The sequence below is a fragment of the Coregonus lavaretus genome, assembly GCF_964263955.1.
Source record: "Coregonus lavaretus genome assembly, chromosome: 12".
NCBI lineage: Eukaryota > Metazoa > Chordata > Actinopteri > Salmoniformes > Salmonidae > Coregonus > Coregonus lavaretus.
The window spans coordinates 54,603,542-54,620,472 of record NC_139999.1 but is presented as its reverse complement, the minus strand read 5'-3'; the positions used below and the strand labels follow the sequence as shown (position 1 = coordinate 54,620,472).

At 43.2% G+C, this 16,931-nt stretch overlaps 1 protein-coding gene across 2 annotated transcripts; it reads left to right on the top strand.

Annotated features, from left to right (window-relative positions):
• The first annotated feature begins 2,144 nt into the window (after positions 1 to 2,144).
• On the top strand, positions 2,145 to 14,371 carry LOC311137968 (deoxynucleotidyltransferase terminal-interacting protein 1-like). 2 transcript variants are annotated; one of them, XM_084172613.1, is made up of 14 exons: positions 2,145 to 2,594; positions 4,770 to 4,840; positions 5,083 to 5,179; positions 5,616 to 5,714; positions 5,820 to 5,888; positions 6,315 to 6,368; positions 6,477 to 6,538; positions 6,803 to 6,848; positions 7,077 to 7,135; positions 7,305 to 7,365; positions 10,296 to 10,367; positions 13,213 to 13,268; positions 13,510 to 13,637; positions 13,768 to 14,371. In XM_084172613.1, exons 1-13 carry the CDS (start codon positions 2,517 to 2,519, stop codon positions 13,622 to 13,624), a joined length of 939 nt encoding a protein of 312 aa, XP_084028739.1. In that variant the 5' UTR covers positions 2,145 to 2,516; the 3' UTR covers positions 13,625 to 13,637; positions 13,768 to 14,371. The 2 variants fall into 2 exon arrangements, with proteins under 2 accessions (XP_084028739.1, XP_084028738.1); XM_084172612.1 differs by having other exon boundaries at positions 13,510 to 14,371.
• The last annotated feature ends 2,560 nt before the right edge of the window (positions 14,372 to 16,931 follow it).

Here is a 16,931-nt window from a genome sequence, read left to right as displayed (position 1 = left end):
GGGCCTTGGTCTGGGAGGTGACCAAGAACCCGATAGTCACTGACAGGGCTCCAGAGTTCCTCTGTGGAGATGGGAGAACCTTCCAGAAGGACTCCCACCAATCAGGCCTTTAGTAAAAGTAAAAGGCACATGACAGCCCGCTTAGAGTTTGCCAAAAGGCACCTAAAGACTCTCAGACCATAAGAAACAAGATTCTCTGGTCTGACGAAACCAAGATTGAACTGAATGCCAAGTGTCACGTCCTGTGGAAATCTGGCACCATCCCTACGGTGAAGCATGGTGGTGGCAGCAGCATGCTGTGGGGATGATTTTCAGCGGCAGGGACTGGGAGACTAGTCAGGATCGAGGGAAAGATGAACGGAGCAAAGTACAGAGAGATCCTTGATGAAAACCTGCTCCACCTTCCAACAGGACAACGACCCTAAGCATACAGCCAAGACAATGCAGGAGTGGCTTCGGGACAGGTCTCTGAATGTCTTTGAGTGGCCCAGCCAGAGCCCGGACTTGAACCCGATCGAACATCTCTGGAGAGACCTGAAAATAGCTGTGCAGCGACTCTCTCCATCCAACTTGACAGAGCTTGAGAGGACCTGCAGAGAAGAATGAGAGAAACTCCCCAAATACAGGTGTGCCAAGCTTCATACCCAAGAAGACTCAAGGCTGTAATCGCTGCCAAAGGTGCTTCCACAAAGTACTGAGTAAAGGGTCAGAATACTTAAGTAAATGTGATATCTGTTGTTTTACATATCTCTTTTTTATTCCTCTTTTTATTTATTTTTTACTTTTACCCCCTTTTCGTGATATCCAATTGGTAGTTACAGTCTTGTCCCATCGCTGCAACTCCCGTACGGACTCGGGTGAGGCGAAGGTCGAGAGCCATGCGTCCTCCGAAACACAACCCTGCCAAGCCGCACTGCTTCTTGACACACTGCTCGCTTAACCCGGAAGCCAGCCTCACCAATGTGTCGGAAGAAACCCCGTACAACTGGCGACCGAGGTCAGCTTGCAGGTGCCCGGCCCGCCACAAGGAGTCGCTAGTGCACGATGGGACAAGGACATCCCGGCCAGCCACACCCTCCCCTAACCCGGACGACGCTGGGCCAATTGCGCGCCGCCTCATGGGTCTTCCGGTCACGGCTGGCTGTGACAGTCTGTGATCGAACCCTGGTCTGTAGTGACATCTCAAGCAGTGCGATACAGTGCCTTAGACCGCTGCGCCACTAGGGAGGCCCTCTGGTTTTTATTTTTAATACATTTGCTAACATTTCTAAAAACCAGTTTTTGCTTTGTCATTATGGGGTATATTATGTGTAAATGAGTGGAATTGATGAGGGGGAAAACAATTTAATCCATTTTAGAATAAGGCTGTAATGTAACAAAATGTGGAAAAAGTCAAGGGGTCTGAATACTTTCCGAATGCACTGTATATATCACCAAATATTTTGTAGAACTAACCCAGCCTGTCCTTTCTAATGGGAGCGAATTAATCATAGTGGGCAGAACAAGCAAGGGGATGGGCAGAGCCAAGATCGAGCTAGCGATTGGCGCGTTCTAGCATATTTGCATATTTATCTTAGGGACCACGTACTCTGAAGTGCAATAACTCAGTTTGGCCTTGTAGTCTTAAACAACGCATCTTTTTTAAATGTTGGAAAAGGGTCAAGTCTACAAAACTTAGTCCACTCTGTTCGTAACATATTCTAGTTTTAGGAACAGAAAACTGTATTGAGATCAAACGTTTATCGATGGGGAAATTAGCATAATGTAGGCCAAAATCCATCTCGCGCGATTTCTCCTACTGCCGGCCACTGGGCTTCCTCATCACCATATTTGGTGGTGAGTAGAAATGCCAACCGGATGCTTAATACTTATATCCGGTGAAACATCTGGCTCATTGTTCTATCTGTGATATTACTTTGGGGAAAGAAAAGCGTATACTGTCATGGTAGTCACTACAATCTGAATGTTACGAGCCAATATGCACCCAGTAAGGTGTTATTCCTAGATTAAAAACAGGTGACAGCAGAGCGGAATAGTCGGTATATTCCAAAATATTTGGTGATCGTCATAAATTGCTGCTGGAAGCCCCTACAAAGATGGCGGCTGCAATGGTTTATAAGCCGTCGTCACACGAACACGCTTTTACGCGTGCGCTGAATAGATTTTGGTACCTCCCGTACAATAGATGGCAGTAATATGTTCGTTTTGGTTTCTAGAAACCACATCCTCTAAGTCAAACAAACATTGTGCGGTTAGAAGAGGAGACTTGCTTTTGATGCTGGAATGTTTTGTAAAAAGTTACTCAAGTAAGTAACGAATTTAGAAAAGCATCCAGTCTTATTTAGGACAAACATATTTCAGATCAAAGCGCAATTTGAGAATTGTCCACTTCTGCAACAGCGTCGAGACGGACAGAGAAAAGTTTTCCTGGTCGCTGTCTTCAACTAGCAAGCTACCGCGAGGATCTATTCAATCATCACACCCCAGACTGTTGTCTTCAAATTAATACTTGCTAAATGGGTGCTCATCGAAGTGAGGGACGGAGGGATTGGCTTCAACAAGATGCTGTTGAACAGCCGCCCATACAAACTATGGTGAGCACTAAGCTAAGCATGCATTACAAATAATACTTTCTTACGAATTGTGATTGCTAGACAGTCATGTTACGATAAAGTGCACAACTGAGTCTTCTTAAATGTGCTTCTATCTGGCTAGCTATCGCAGATTGACAGCTCGAGCTCATTCCTCAACTCTTCCGTGGAAGCGAGGTGATGATGTCATGCGATTGTAATTTCTACAGTTTATAGGCAGGGTATACACTACACGTTTCTTTCGTCCCAGACGAATTTTCATAAGCGGGGTGAAATCCTAAGAACTTGAGCTAGGATCAGTACGTCGGGACTCTCGTAGTTTTCAGAGCACCGATGATGAGTGTTCCGTTCTCCAGACCCCTGTCGTATGTCCCGATAATGCTTAGCTGTGGTATATTGTCCATATACCACACCCCCTCGGGCCTTATTGCTTAAATATCTACCTGCCCCAGGATCTGTGCGTTAGAGATGTTGAAGATCAGCCTCCCGAGTGGTGCAGTGGTCTAAGGCACTGCATCGCAGTGCTAGCTGTGCCACTAGAGATCCTGGTTCGAATCCAGGCTCTGTCGTAGCCGGCCGCGACCGGGAGACCCATGGGGTGGCGCATAATTGGCCCTGCGTCGTCCAAGGTAGGGGAGGGAATGGCCGGCAGGGATGTAGCTCAGTTGGTAGTTAGCCAGGATTGTGGGTTCAATTCCCACGGGGGGCCAGTATGAAAAAAATTAAATAAAACATAATAATGTATGCACTCACTAACTATAAATCGCTCTGGATTAGAGCGTCTGCTAAATGACTAAAATGTAAAATGTGTCTCCAATGCCCAGGAAGCTCCTATTCAAACTCCCTTTAGACAGCTTTGCAAGCGTTGTAATGTCAATATAGGTTAGTTACTCACCAAATATGGAGTTTCACTGAGCAACTATCTCCATTTACTCCCATTACGGCCGGTATGTACTTCCAAAAAAGGTCTAAACAAAAATTTACAAGCATCCCAAAAAATGCCTATTCTGCACTTCCAATGTAAATCACTCATTACTGCTACGCACAGATCGGACATCTACAACAGCTAACAGGTCTGCTAACAGACCTGAGCCCTACTGGACCGACATCATACGTTACATTGTACATCGGGTTAGGGTCGGATAGGGCTTGTTTTTTATCAATAACAAAGGTACGGGCAGGGCTTGGGTATCACTAAATTGATCGCTAACATTTTGAAGCTGAGCCATTTACGCATTCTCTGCGGCTCAGGACAGTCATATCTGACTAAGATCATAACATGGTGTCAGAAGTGCTTCAACCTCATCAAATATAAGACAGGAAGTTTAGAGAGACAACGTAGCTAACGGCTAACTGCGGTCTCGTGTCTCTTCATTGAGCAGACAGCCCAAGTGGAGCTGTTGCTATGGATACTCAGACTCAGAGCTGCCATGAGCAGAGCGAGCTGGCTGCGTGCAGGGAGTGAGTGATAGACAGAGGAGCAGCTAATGGATTTACTAACAGAGGAAGTTATTTCTGATTTCAGGCAGGGCCTTAAATTTGGCATAAGCAATCATGCCAGGGTAGGGTAGGGCCTGAATGTCGTGGGCATAGGTAATGCTCAGGCTTAAAATTCATGCCCGTGCAGGGCTCTAATTGGAGGTGCCGAAGAGGCGTTCTTTCGGTTGCTTGTACATCTTTATGTAGACCGTAACGAGAGTAAATGAAAGATAGTTGCTCAGCTAAACTCCATATTTTGTGAGTAACAAACTTATTTTGACAACGCTGGCAGAGCTGTCTAATGGGAGTTTGAATCGGAGCTTCCCGGGTGTTAGAGATTAGACACGTCATACTCATCGTTGACATCTCTAACGCACAGATACTGGGGCGATATCTACCTAGTATTTAAGATGTCCCTTAATGTACTGGAATGTGTGAATCAACATAGCCTTATTCATGTGATGAGAATGTGATGATGACTCTGCTTCATGCAGTGACTCACTCTGGTGATGGCCTAAACTCACCAAAGGCGAGTGTGCGAGGCGTGTGTGATTTATTTGAGATTAGAATGCAGTGTTTTGAATTATAATGACCTAACTGAACCCGGGCGGGGTTGTCCGCTTTGACGCTTCACTCAATTAAAATGTCTGTTTTTGTGTTTTATGGCTGACTCTGTGCATCCTTTGCCTCTTCTTCCAGAATCCATGGAACATCATGATAAAACACAGACAGGTCCATCGCAGGGGCAGACGCTCACAGATGACCATGAGGTAAATTGACTGACTGTTAAAGGGATAGTTCACTCAAACACATTTTTAGTATTTTGTTAATTAGTCCACTTTTAATAGTAATACAATACCAAATATTGTGCATGTCAGCAGTCAAGTTTAAGATATTGCATTTTTAGTACAGAGCAAAAACTGTGATGATTTGTTTTGTGAGAATGACTTCACAGACATATTTTCCAAACGTTGTGATATAGCTAATCTATTCACTTTCTTTGTCTATCTAGCTACACAGATCCTGTTATATCCATGGACCTCCTCCGAACGGTTCTACAGCCCAGCTTCAATGAGGACATTATGGGAGTGTTCAGAAAATACATGAAGGTGAGTCTGCTGGATATATTCTCTTCCAACTTCCATTCATTGGAAATGGCAATTATCCCATTGCTAAGTGAATATCTCCTCGCAGTGCGTACTCTCATGACTTGCATTTGTTTACTCATAACTTCAACTATCGTAATTCTCTCGAGGGGATTTGATCAAATGTTGAATCCTTACTCAACACAGCTTCCATATTGAACATGTTTGTTTTGTGTGCACCAGCTCATGCTTTTTATTAGCCATCTTTAATAGTACCTTTTCATATGATTTAACGAGAGCGCGGAATGGTTTACACCCTTAACAAATCTGAAATGTAAACTAACAAAGTCACTACTTTGCCATTGATATGCTCAAATACTTTGGCATTTACTTGCCTCTGAAATGTGACTCCTTTCTTCTGTGGAGAGCGGTCTTCATAGTATGACTTTCTTTACCGCAGTTCTTCGAGAAAGCAGCCAGCAACGTCAAGGAGAACGTCGGGGACGACGTTCAGACCGACCAGCTGATCCGAGAAGCCTGCAGAAACTGTCTGGAAAATGTAAGAAAGCAGCTAAATGTATTTTAAAGAAGTATCTCTGTGTAGATTGTGTGGTTAACACGCAGAGACGTCTATGTGTAATGTTCATTTCCTGTCCCCTGTCAGGCCAAACATCTCTTCTCAGACGGGGAGAAAGCGGCAGTCGCAAGAACAGGGCCTGAGCCTCCAGTCAAGGTAAAGGAAGGTTTTAAATGAGTGAAGAGAACGATGTCTCTTTCTCAATCCATCTTTCCTCGATTCCTCGCAAAGTGCATTTGAGGAGAGGGCCTTAACTTCTCCTCCATTATGGTTGAGAAGGAGGTGAGGAGATAGGATGCAAGGGATTGCAGAAATACTTATCTAGATAGAGCCCAAGTCTCATATAAATGAAGTTGTCACATAAGTGAAGTTGTTTTAATGTGAACATGATACACTGATTCACGCTTCCAACAAGTTATGTTGTTATTTGAAAGTGAGGATGCTGGCTGGAAGTATGAATGATTGATTTCCTCATTGCATTAGTCTTATTGCCTCTAAATCATAAATAGAGTTCTTGGAGGGGAAGTAGAGAACGCTATCGCTGTCACTTCCATCTCAGCGACAATATCTATTTTCTTACAGCGGGTGAAACTGGAGGATGAGTCCAGTCAAAGGGCCAGCCCTATTCCAAAAAAGGTAACCTAGTCTGCCCTTCTTGTAGAATAAACTTTTAGACTTCATCAAAATAATAAACGTACCCAAAACCCAGAGTAACTGACAATATGGTAATGTGTTTTCTTCCAGCGGAAAGGGCGCCCAACCGCTCCTGTCGGTTCTTACGACAAACCTGTTACATATAGCAATGCGTGAGTGTGTGCTCCTGTTCGACAAGACATGGTTTCACCTTTCTGCCAGTGAACAGTTGTTTTCTTTGTCAAAACCTACGCAAAATACAAGTAAAAGCACTGATGCATGAATGCTCAAACTCCAATTCACATATAAGTGATGGTAGTTAGTCGTCCCGCATCTCAGCAATGTAAATCAAGCTTAAGTTGAATATTCAAACATGTATGCTGTAAAATGCCATGATTCATATGCATGTTCATCCAGCATATTCCCCTGTTCTGTAGGCCCAGGCCCAAGACATTGGAGTCTGTAAAGCGTGAGGGACCAAAGGTGAGAGTTTGTTAATGCATTTATTAATTAGCCTATATTTCATAGTTCTGTGATAGTCATCGATCGATTACCATGGAACTAAAACTAATTTCTCTCATGCATTCTAATATTTCAAAATATTTCCTTTTTGGATGAAATCAAGATTAAAAGTAGGTAGTTTGTTAATATTATGTCCCATTGATTTGAGTATGATTCCTTTTCTCTATACAATCAATTTATATTCTACAGTGGGACCCTTCCAGACTGAATGAAGAAAGCACATTTGTTCTTGGGTCCAGAGCAAATAAGTAAGTGGAAATTAAGTGGAGAATTAACAATGTTCAATTGACTCACACAAAAAATAGAAAGATAATGGAAATGAGTTACATGGAGTGTTACAATGTCCAACTGTATATTTGTCTGCATTGTTTTTATGGTATGTTTCTAATGAATCCCAAAATCCCTGCTTATCTGTAGGGCTTTAGGAATGGGTGGCACCAGAGGAAGGATTTACATCAAACATGCTGAACTCTTCAAGGTAAATCTCTCTCGCGGTCTCTCTCCTTCTCTCTCTCTCTCTCTCTCTCGTGATTTACATTTGGTTGTATATCAAACATACAGATCTGATCCTACTGCATTATCCCAAATGTGTTTTGAATAACAAAATAAGAGCAATGAAACAGAGAGAAGTAAAGAAGCATCAACTAAAATATTTATTTTCCAGACGGTTTAATTAGTAATACATTCAGAGAACATGCCGGTTTATTTCTCAAATTTTATGCAAAATTTGTTGTCTCTGTCTAGAATCAAAATCGATATATTTTGTCACAAATGTTAAGAGGTTGAGTAAAAACTATTTAGCTTAGATATTTTTTTTTGTAGTGAATACTTACGGAGAGTTATCAGGAAAGTAAGAAGACAGTTCTTCCTTATTTTTACGAATAATATCTGCTGTCCTTGGATATGGCAACAGTTGTTTACTTCAGTTACATGTATTCTAATACCGTTTAGTAATAGACAAGTCTTTGGCGCAAGATTCAAGTGATGTTTCTGTTGTTGTTGAACTTACTCTCTATGCACTGACTCTATGCACTGACTCTATGCACTGACTCTATGCACACACACACTGGTCTCTACACAAACACTCACACACATGTACACTGACATCCCAACACACTACATACACCCACACACGCATAACATGCTCAGTCTATTATCTATCCTGTTGCGTAGTCACCCTACTCCTACCTATATGTACACACTACATAGCTACCTCAATTACCTCGTACCCCTGCACATCGACTCGGTACTGGTATTCCCTGTATATAGCCATATTATTTTTACTTGTTATTGTTTTTCACTATATTTATTCCTCATGTCACTATTTTTATTTTATCAATATCTAAATGAGGCAAGAACTTGTCCGTGTAGACCGATTTTAGGGTGTCCAATCTCTCCAAAAGAATGTGGTGATCGATGGTGTCAAAAGCAGCACTAAGGTCTAGAAGCACAAGGACTGACGCAGAGCCTTGGTCTGACGCCATTAAAATGTAATTTACTACCGTCACTGGTGCGATCTCAGTACTATGATGGGGTCTAAAATCAGACTGGAGCGTTTTGTATACATTATTTGTCTTCAAGAAGGCAGTGAGTTGCTGAGCCACAGCTTTTACTTAAACATTTGAGAGGAATGGGAGATTCGATATAGGCCGATTTTATACCCAAAAAAAGATCCGGACCAAGGATTGGCTTTTTCAGGAGAGGCTTTATTACTGCCACTTTTAGTGAGTTTGGTACACATCCGGAGGATAAGACACCGTTTATTATATTCAACACAGGGGCGGCCAAGCACAGGAAGTAGCTCTTAATAGTTTGGTTGGAATATGGTCCAGTAGAAAGCTGGAAGGTTTAGAGGCCATGACTATTTTCGTGAATGTGTTTTAACTTTGGAAAGGGACCTGTAAGTAAGCATTTCACTGTTAGTCTACACCTGTTTATGAAGCATGTGACAAAAAATATTTATTTTGATGATTTGATTTGAACTGCCAGGTGAAAGGTTCTAAATACAGTATATATACAAAAGTATGTGGACACCCTTTCAAATGAGTGGATTCTGCTTTTTCAGCCACACCCATTGCGGACAGGTGTATAAAATCGAGCACACGGCCATGCAATCTCCATAGACAAACATTGGCAGTAGACTGGCCTTACTGAAGAGCTCAGTGACTTTCAACGTGACACCGTCATAGGATGCCACCTTTCCAACAAGTCAGTTCGTCAAATTTCTTCCCTGCTAGAGTTGGAAACGTCTAGAAGCAACAACGGCTCAGCCGCGAAGTGGTAGGCCTCACAGAACGGGACCGCTGAAGCACGTAGCGGGTAAAAATCGTCTGTCCTCGGTTGCAACAGTCACTACCGAGTTCCATACTGCCTCTGGAAGCAACGTCAGCAAAATAACTGTTAGTCGGGTGCTTCATGAGATGGGTTTCCATGGCCGAGCAGCCGCACACAAGCCTAAGATCACCATGCGCAATGCCAAGTGTCGGCTGGAGTGGTATAAAGCTTGCCGCTATTGGACTCTGGAGCAGTGGAAACGCGTTCTCTGGAGTGATGAATCACGCTTCACCATCTGGCAGTCCGACGGACAAATCTGGGTTTTGCAGATGCCAGGAGAACGCTACCTGCCCGAATGCATAGTGCCAACTTTAAAGTTTGGTGGAGGAGGAATAATGGTCTGGGGCGGTTTTTAATGGTCAGGCTAGGCCCCTTAGTTCCAGTGAAGGGAAATCTTAACAGCATACAATGACATTCTAGACAATTCTGTGCTTTTTGGCAACCGTTTGTGGAAGGCCCTTTCCTGTTTAAGTATGACAATGCCCCGGTGCACAAAGCGAGGTCCATACAGAAATGGTTTGTCGAAATCGGTGTGGAAGAACTTGACTGGCCTGCACAGAGCCCAAACCTCAACCCTATCGAACACCTTTGGGATGAATTGGAACGACGAGCAGAATTTCTATGATCTATGTCATCATAGAAAGTAATCAACATTCTAATCATGCCTCAACATTCTATTGCTATGGTCTCAACCTCTCTCTAAGTCCTTTATGCCTATCCTATTAATACAAAAAATGTCCACCTATTAGAACCTCCTATAAAAATTCCCCTGGCCTCAAGGTTTTGTGACGCTGACATGAATGGACCAGGTAGATGACCTCTTGTTTCATATGTACATTGGGAGCTAAAAACGGAATTGCGGTAGCAGATACAATAAATTATAAACAGTAATCAATCAAATCTAAAAGTCAAAGAAATTTGGAAAGTAATGGCCATGTGCATTGAAGGTTGCATCACTGCTCTATTATGCTAACCAACCTGTGAGTGAGACAACCATCTCCCAGTATCCCCTACCATAAACCATTACAAAGCTTACATGATGTAATAATACTGTGTGTCTGTGTGTGTTTTCAGTATGCGGCTGATGCTCAGGACAAACACTGGTTGGCAGAGAGACAGCATATGAGAGCCACAGGTGGAAAGATGGTAAGAGCTCTGTACCCAACTCTAACCTGGTTGCAGATCTCTTTGTGCTTTAGCCAAACTCCTCTGTCATGTTTGTTGTCATGCAAAGTTGGCTAAAGGACAAACAGGTCTTTGTGGACGACCCTTCCAAATTCGCATACAAATGTGAGTTATACACTGAGTGTACAAAGCATTAGGAACACCTGCTCTTTCTATGGCAGACTGACCAGGTCAATCCAGGTGAAAGCTATGATCCCTTATTGATGTCACTTGTTAAATCCACTACAATCAGTATAGATGAAGGAGAGGAGACAGGTTAAAGAAGGATTTTTAAGCCTTGAGACAATTGAGACATGGATTGTGTATGTGTGCCATTCAGAGGGTGAATGGGCAAGACCAGCGGTTCCCAAACTAGAGGTCGTGACCCCATGAAAATGATTCAACTCTAAAAGATAAAATTCAACCAGAGAGTGCCCTTAGACCATTGCACTTGAATCATTCCTACGGTGAATGGCTAAGCCCGCTACGCTATGAAACCACACACTATTGCAGAGACTTTGATATTACCGGCCGCAATTGATATGGTGAAAGTAATGTGTAGGGAGGCAGAGGCACATAAACTCACATTAATACCTTTGTCAGATAACACTGTTAATCAAATAATTTATGCTATTGCTAGCAATCAAGAGGAAACTGACTGAACGACTCAAACTCCCCAGCTTAAGCTCGGCCCTCACGTTAGCTGTGAGGGCAGAGATGCCCATGCATTGACTTTTGTTCGCTATACATGTTGGGGGATGCTTTTCACAAGGACATATTGTTCTGTCTCACGATTCCCGAGCATGAAACGGCACAGGGGATGTTCAGTGTGCTGCGTGGCTATATTGACGAAAAACCGATTCTGTGGGATCGATTGGTGGACTTTTGCACAGATGGGGCTCCTTCTATGGCGGGACGGCAGGCAGGCCTCTGCACTCTAGTTATGAATGTGTCTCCCTCTGCCATATGGACGCATTGTATGATACACCGAGAGCAACTGATGGCAAAAGAGCTGAGCGCATAACTCTGCGATATACTGCAACAGGTAACTTTGATTGTAAACTACATCAAACCACATCCACTGCGCACACGCCTGTTCACAAAACTACGTGGAGATATGGGATCAGAGCATGACAATGATCTGTTTCACACCAAGGCTTGGTGGTTATCGAAGGGGAGTGTTGGAAAGAGTTTTCACATTGAGAGAGGAACTGTTGTCATTCACAATGGATGTAAAAAAAAATAACTTGGTTGACTTTCTGTATAATGAAAAGAAAATGTCTCCTTGCCTATGTAACAGACATACAGGTATTTGGGAAACTGAAAGAACTGAACGCAAGCATGCAGGGGAAATACAAAAACATTCTACAGATGAGTGACCGACTCAGTGGATTCAGAGGAAAGAAGTATTTTTAAAAGCGAACTATGCCACCTTCCTAACAGAAAACAGCATCAGTAAGTGTCCCACTCGAGTGATGACTGCTCACCTCCAATGCTTGGAAGAGCATTTTGGGACCTACTTCCCAATCCATTGGACTGTGATTCTGGCTCAGTTGACATGCCATTAAGTGAAATCGAACAGCTGATCGAGCTGTCATGTGACCGAATACTGCAGACAACGCATTCACGGGTCACTACGGAGGAGTTTTGGGCCCTGACTCAAAGGGAATACCCTGCCGTCTCCCTCTGAGCATTAATGCCGCATTCAAAACAACTGGGCTCTGAAATCTCCTACTTCAGTGCGTTCAAGACAACTGGGAACTCTGATAAAAACAAGCTTCGACTAGGAAAAATAGTTTTGAATGGTCATCCAACTCGGAATTCCAACTCGGGAACTCGGGCCTCTTTCTAGAGCTCAGAGCTCATGATTTTACCCCGTATTTTTCAAAGTTCCCAGTTGTTTTGAAAGCACCATAAAAACTCATGGTACCTTTCGCCAGCTCATTGACTGTCATAGCCCCACATTTAAAAGTATGTGATGGTGAGTTGAGAAGATAATCAGAAATACTGTTAATGTTTTTCAATTGACTGCCACAGCCCCAAATAAAGTAAACATTGGCTGTTAATTACATAATTTTATTCACATGGTTGGGGCCGCAAGAATTTTCGCATCAAAATGGGGTCGTGGGCCATAAAAGTTTGGGAACCCCTGGGCAAGACAAAGATTGAAGTGCCTTTTGAACAGGATATGGTAGTAGGTGCCAGGTGCACCGGTTTGAGTGTGTCAAGAACTGCAACGCTGCTGGGTTTATAGTAATTTAGTATGTTAAAAGCTGCTTTTCTGTGTTGGAATGGTGTGTGCATACCCCAACAACAGAATGCTGTGGGCGTATACTGGTCATAATAAATATTAATGTGAGTTGGCCAGCTCATCCTCCTCTAGACCGCTGATTGGCCAGCTCATCCTCCTCAGGAGTATGACATGGTAAGCATTTTCTAAACGGTCTGTGTGAGACAACTTTGAGGTGGGGTTTTTGAAGTTTTTTTTTCTTCTCCAATTTATGCATTGGCCACATTATTTGGGTATGCGTTAACAGAATATGAACATTTAAAAGTTAGATTTTCACTGGACAGTTACTTTAAGCTGCTTTCTGCTTCGTAAGCACTAGCTTCAAACAGCTTAAAATACAATATCTTTGCTTATTGAAAATATATTTCACAGTGGTTTAAGATTGTATGATTCTCTACACTTTTACTTATTTTGTCACAGAAGCTGAAATTAAGCGAACGTGATAGAATTTAGCAACCAGGTAATGGCGGAGCGATTTCTACATATTGTAATGTATGAACAAATGCAAGCTAATCTGAACATTTAATGATTTTATAGGCCTATCTCCTTATCGAAGAGGACGTCCAGGACCTTTCTCTGAGTGACGATTACAAGTAAGGAAAACATTTTGTCGGCCCACATCTTATCCAGTAAGTGTCAATTAATCTGTCATTGAACTGAGTATCTTCGATGGATATTCACTTCTTAAACCAGGCACACTTAACCTGGTGGCCACAGATGAGTTGGCCATAGCCTACAGCTCAAACAGGCTAAATCAAGCTCAATGGGTGTTACACTGGTGTCAGGATGAGATTATGATTCTGTTGTGTGTTGTTTATTTGATGTTTTTTCCAGAGATTGCCCCGACCTGAAAATGACCCCAATTGAATTAAAGCCTTTTACGGTTCCCGGATGGATGATTGAGAAGATGCAGAAGGCCATGGAGGTCCAGAGTTCGGGGAAGGAATAAAATTATAGTTTGCGTGCGGGGAAGAAATCAAATCCTAGTGTGCGTCCCAAATGGCACCTTATTCCCCGTATAGTGCACTAGCTTTGATTAGAGCCATATACTGTAGGGCCGTGGTCAAAAGTAGTGCACGACATAGGGAATAGGGTGCCATTTGGGACGCAAGCCTAGAAAACCACAGAACAGAAAGAATTCATGTCATATCAAATCACGAGCGACTGGACAAGAGTGCCAATGTCTCTTCTGCCTGTGTGGCTTTGGATGCAGTGTCATTGTATACAACTACTGAACAGTGCTCTTTGATAAAGAAATGTGCCCTTTTTTTTATCCTTACAGTAATGTAACGTTAAAAGGGGCTATATGGCAGGCTATGGCCCCTTGGTAATAGAACGGTCATCTACAAGACTGTATTCTCAATTTTATATTGTAATATGTTTCTACAATATCAGGTGCTTTTATGTTTGTCATTTGCTGTGATTTTATTTCTTACTACAAAATGTATTTAATTTTGTCGTCTTTTTGGATTAGCTGACTATGATTAAAAACATGTGTGCTTGATGATCACTTTGTTATTGTGAAGTCATTTCTATGCTAAATAAATATTTTTATGACTATAGCTATTTTTGGTTTAGTTTTAGTTTGTTGGACATGACATTGTACTTCATGGCATAGACCATGAACTTAGACCATGTCCTTTTTTTCTATCAAAGACGTGAATCAACCTTCACGTAATAAAGCTATTGATTTGTCTATGTCTGGTTTATTCAGTATATTTGTCAGCATTTTTTATATACACTGCTCAAAAAAATAAAGGGAACACTTAAACAACACAATGTAACTCCAAGTCAATCACACTTCTGTGAAATCAAACTGTCCACTTAGGAAGCAACACTGATTGACAATAAATGTCACATGCTGTTGTGCAAATGGAATAGACAACAGGTGGAAATTATAGACAATTAGCAAGACACCCCCAATAAAGAAATGGTTCTGCAGGTGGTGACCACAGACCACTTCTCAGTTCCTATGCTTCCTGGCTGATGTTTTGGTCACTTTTGAATGCTGGCGGTGCTTTCACTCTAGTGGTAGCATGAGACGGAGTCTACAACCCACACAAGTGGCTCAGGTAGTGCAGCTCATCCAGGATGGCACATCAATGCGAGCTGTGGCAAGAAGGTTTGCTGTGTCTGTCAGCGTAGTGTCCAGAGCATGGAGGCGCTACCAGGAGACAGGCCAGTACATCAGGAGACGTGGAGGAGGCCGTAGGAGGGCAACAACCCAGCAGAAGGACCGCCTTTGTGCAAGGAGGAGCAGGAGAAGCACTGCCAGAGCCCTGCAAAATGACCTCCAGCAGGCCACAAATGTGCATGTGTCTGCTCAAACGGTCAGAAACAGACTCCATGAGGGTGGTATGAGGGCCCGACGTCCACAGGTGGGGGTTGTGCTTACAGCCCAACACCGTGCAGGACGTTTGGCATTTGCCAGAGAACACCAAGATTGGCAAATTCGCCACTGGCGCCCTGTGCTCTTCACAGTTGAAAGCAGGTTCACACTGAGCACATGTAACAGACGTGACAGAGTCTGGAGACGCCGTGGAGAACGTTCTGCTGCCTGCAACATCCTCCAGCATGACCGGTTTGGCGGTGGATCAGTTATGGTGTGGGGTGGCATTTCTTTGGGGGGCCGCACAGCCCTCCATGTGCTCGCCAGAGGTAGCCTGACTGCCATTAGGTACCGAGATGAGATCCTCAGACCCCTTGTGAGACCATATGCTGGTGCGGTTGGCCCTGGGTTCCTCCTATTGCAAGACAATGCTAGACCTCATGTGGCTGGAGTGTGTCAGCAGTTCCTGCAAGAGGAAGGCATTGATGCTATGGACTGGCCCGCCCGTTCCCCAGACCTGAATCCAATTGAGCACATCTGGGACATCATGTCTCGCTCCATCCACCAACGCCACGTTGCACCACAGACTGTCCAGGAGTTGGCGGATGCTTTAGTCCAGGTCTGGGAGGAGATCCCTCAGGAGACCATCTGCCACCTCATTAGGAGCATGCCCAGGCGTTGTAGGGAGGTCATACAGGCACGTGGAGGCCACACACACAAGCCTCATTTTGACTTGTTTTAAGGACATTACATCAAAGTTGGATCAGCCTGTAGTGTGGTTTTCCACTTTAATTTTGAGGGGGACTCCAAATCCAGACCTCCATGGGTTGATAAATTTGATTTCCATTGATAATTTTTGTGTGATTTTGTTGTCAGCACATTCAACTATGTAAAGAAAAAAGTATTTAATAAGATTATTTCATTCATTCAGATCTAGGATGTGTTATTTTAGTGTTCCCTTTATTTTTTTGAGCAGTGTATATCTGCAGCTGTTCAATTATCCCTTGTATTAAATGTTTTGTATTTATGTTGAATAGACCTTTATCGCTAAAACAATGAAGCAAATATGTTGTTGGAGAAATATTTTGCCATAAAAGCTGTATTGGCTCCTCCAAACAGATCTATATTTTTGTAAGATGTAATTTTCCTAAATACAAGTTTGCACTGATCTGTCTGAGAACTCATTGGGCGCGTTCGAGTGGAGCACTTTTGTCAAATCGGTGACCATCGTTGCGCGGTCGTCACTAGTTACCACAGCCACAAAGTCATAAACCCCTGCTATGTCTACAATTTCTCTTCTTAAAATTAGATTTTAAACCTAAGCCTTATGCCTAACCTTAAATTACGACCAAATAGCTACTTTTTTATAGCCGAGTTTGACTTTGTAGCTGTGATAACTAGTGGAAACCATGTTGCACTGAGCCTTGCTATTGGAAAACCACATCAGTATCCGTCTTTCGGCTGTAGCAGACGCACCTCCCCGACGTCACTCCTGGACTTTCATTTGCAGTCGGATGCTTCAGCCTTACCACTCAAACAAGCCCAATGGCTGTGTTCAAGCGCATTAAAACGACTGCAGGCGACTGCCGATGTTGGTGAAACCATACAGGAGAGGAAGTACAGAACCAACGACGCTAGACGGAGAGGAATATGTTTAAGCAAAAGGCAGTTTATTAAACAACAGAGATAGCTGGTACTGCTCAAGCTACATGCATGGACCCATTCAGTTGCCTCTTATCGAGACAGTTGAAAGGGATCCAAAAACAGAGTTTTCAGCATTACTTTATACAATGCAACACAAAGGAAGGGGTCCTTCTTCTAGTCCCTTGATTGGTTCCCGAAGCGTAGGAGGCGGGTCTGCTCTGTCCAGAGTAGAAGCCCCATTTTGTGCACGGCAGAGTCCTCTGCCCTAGGCACCGACCAGTAG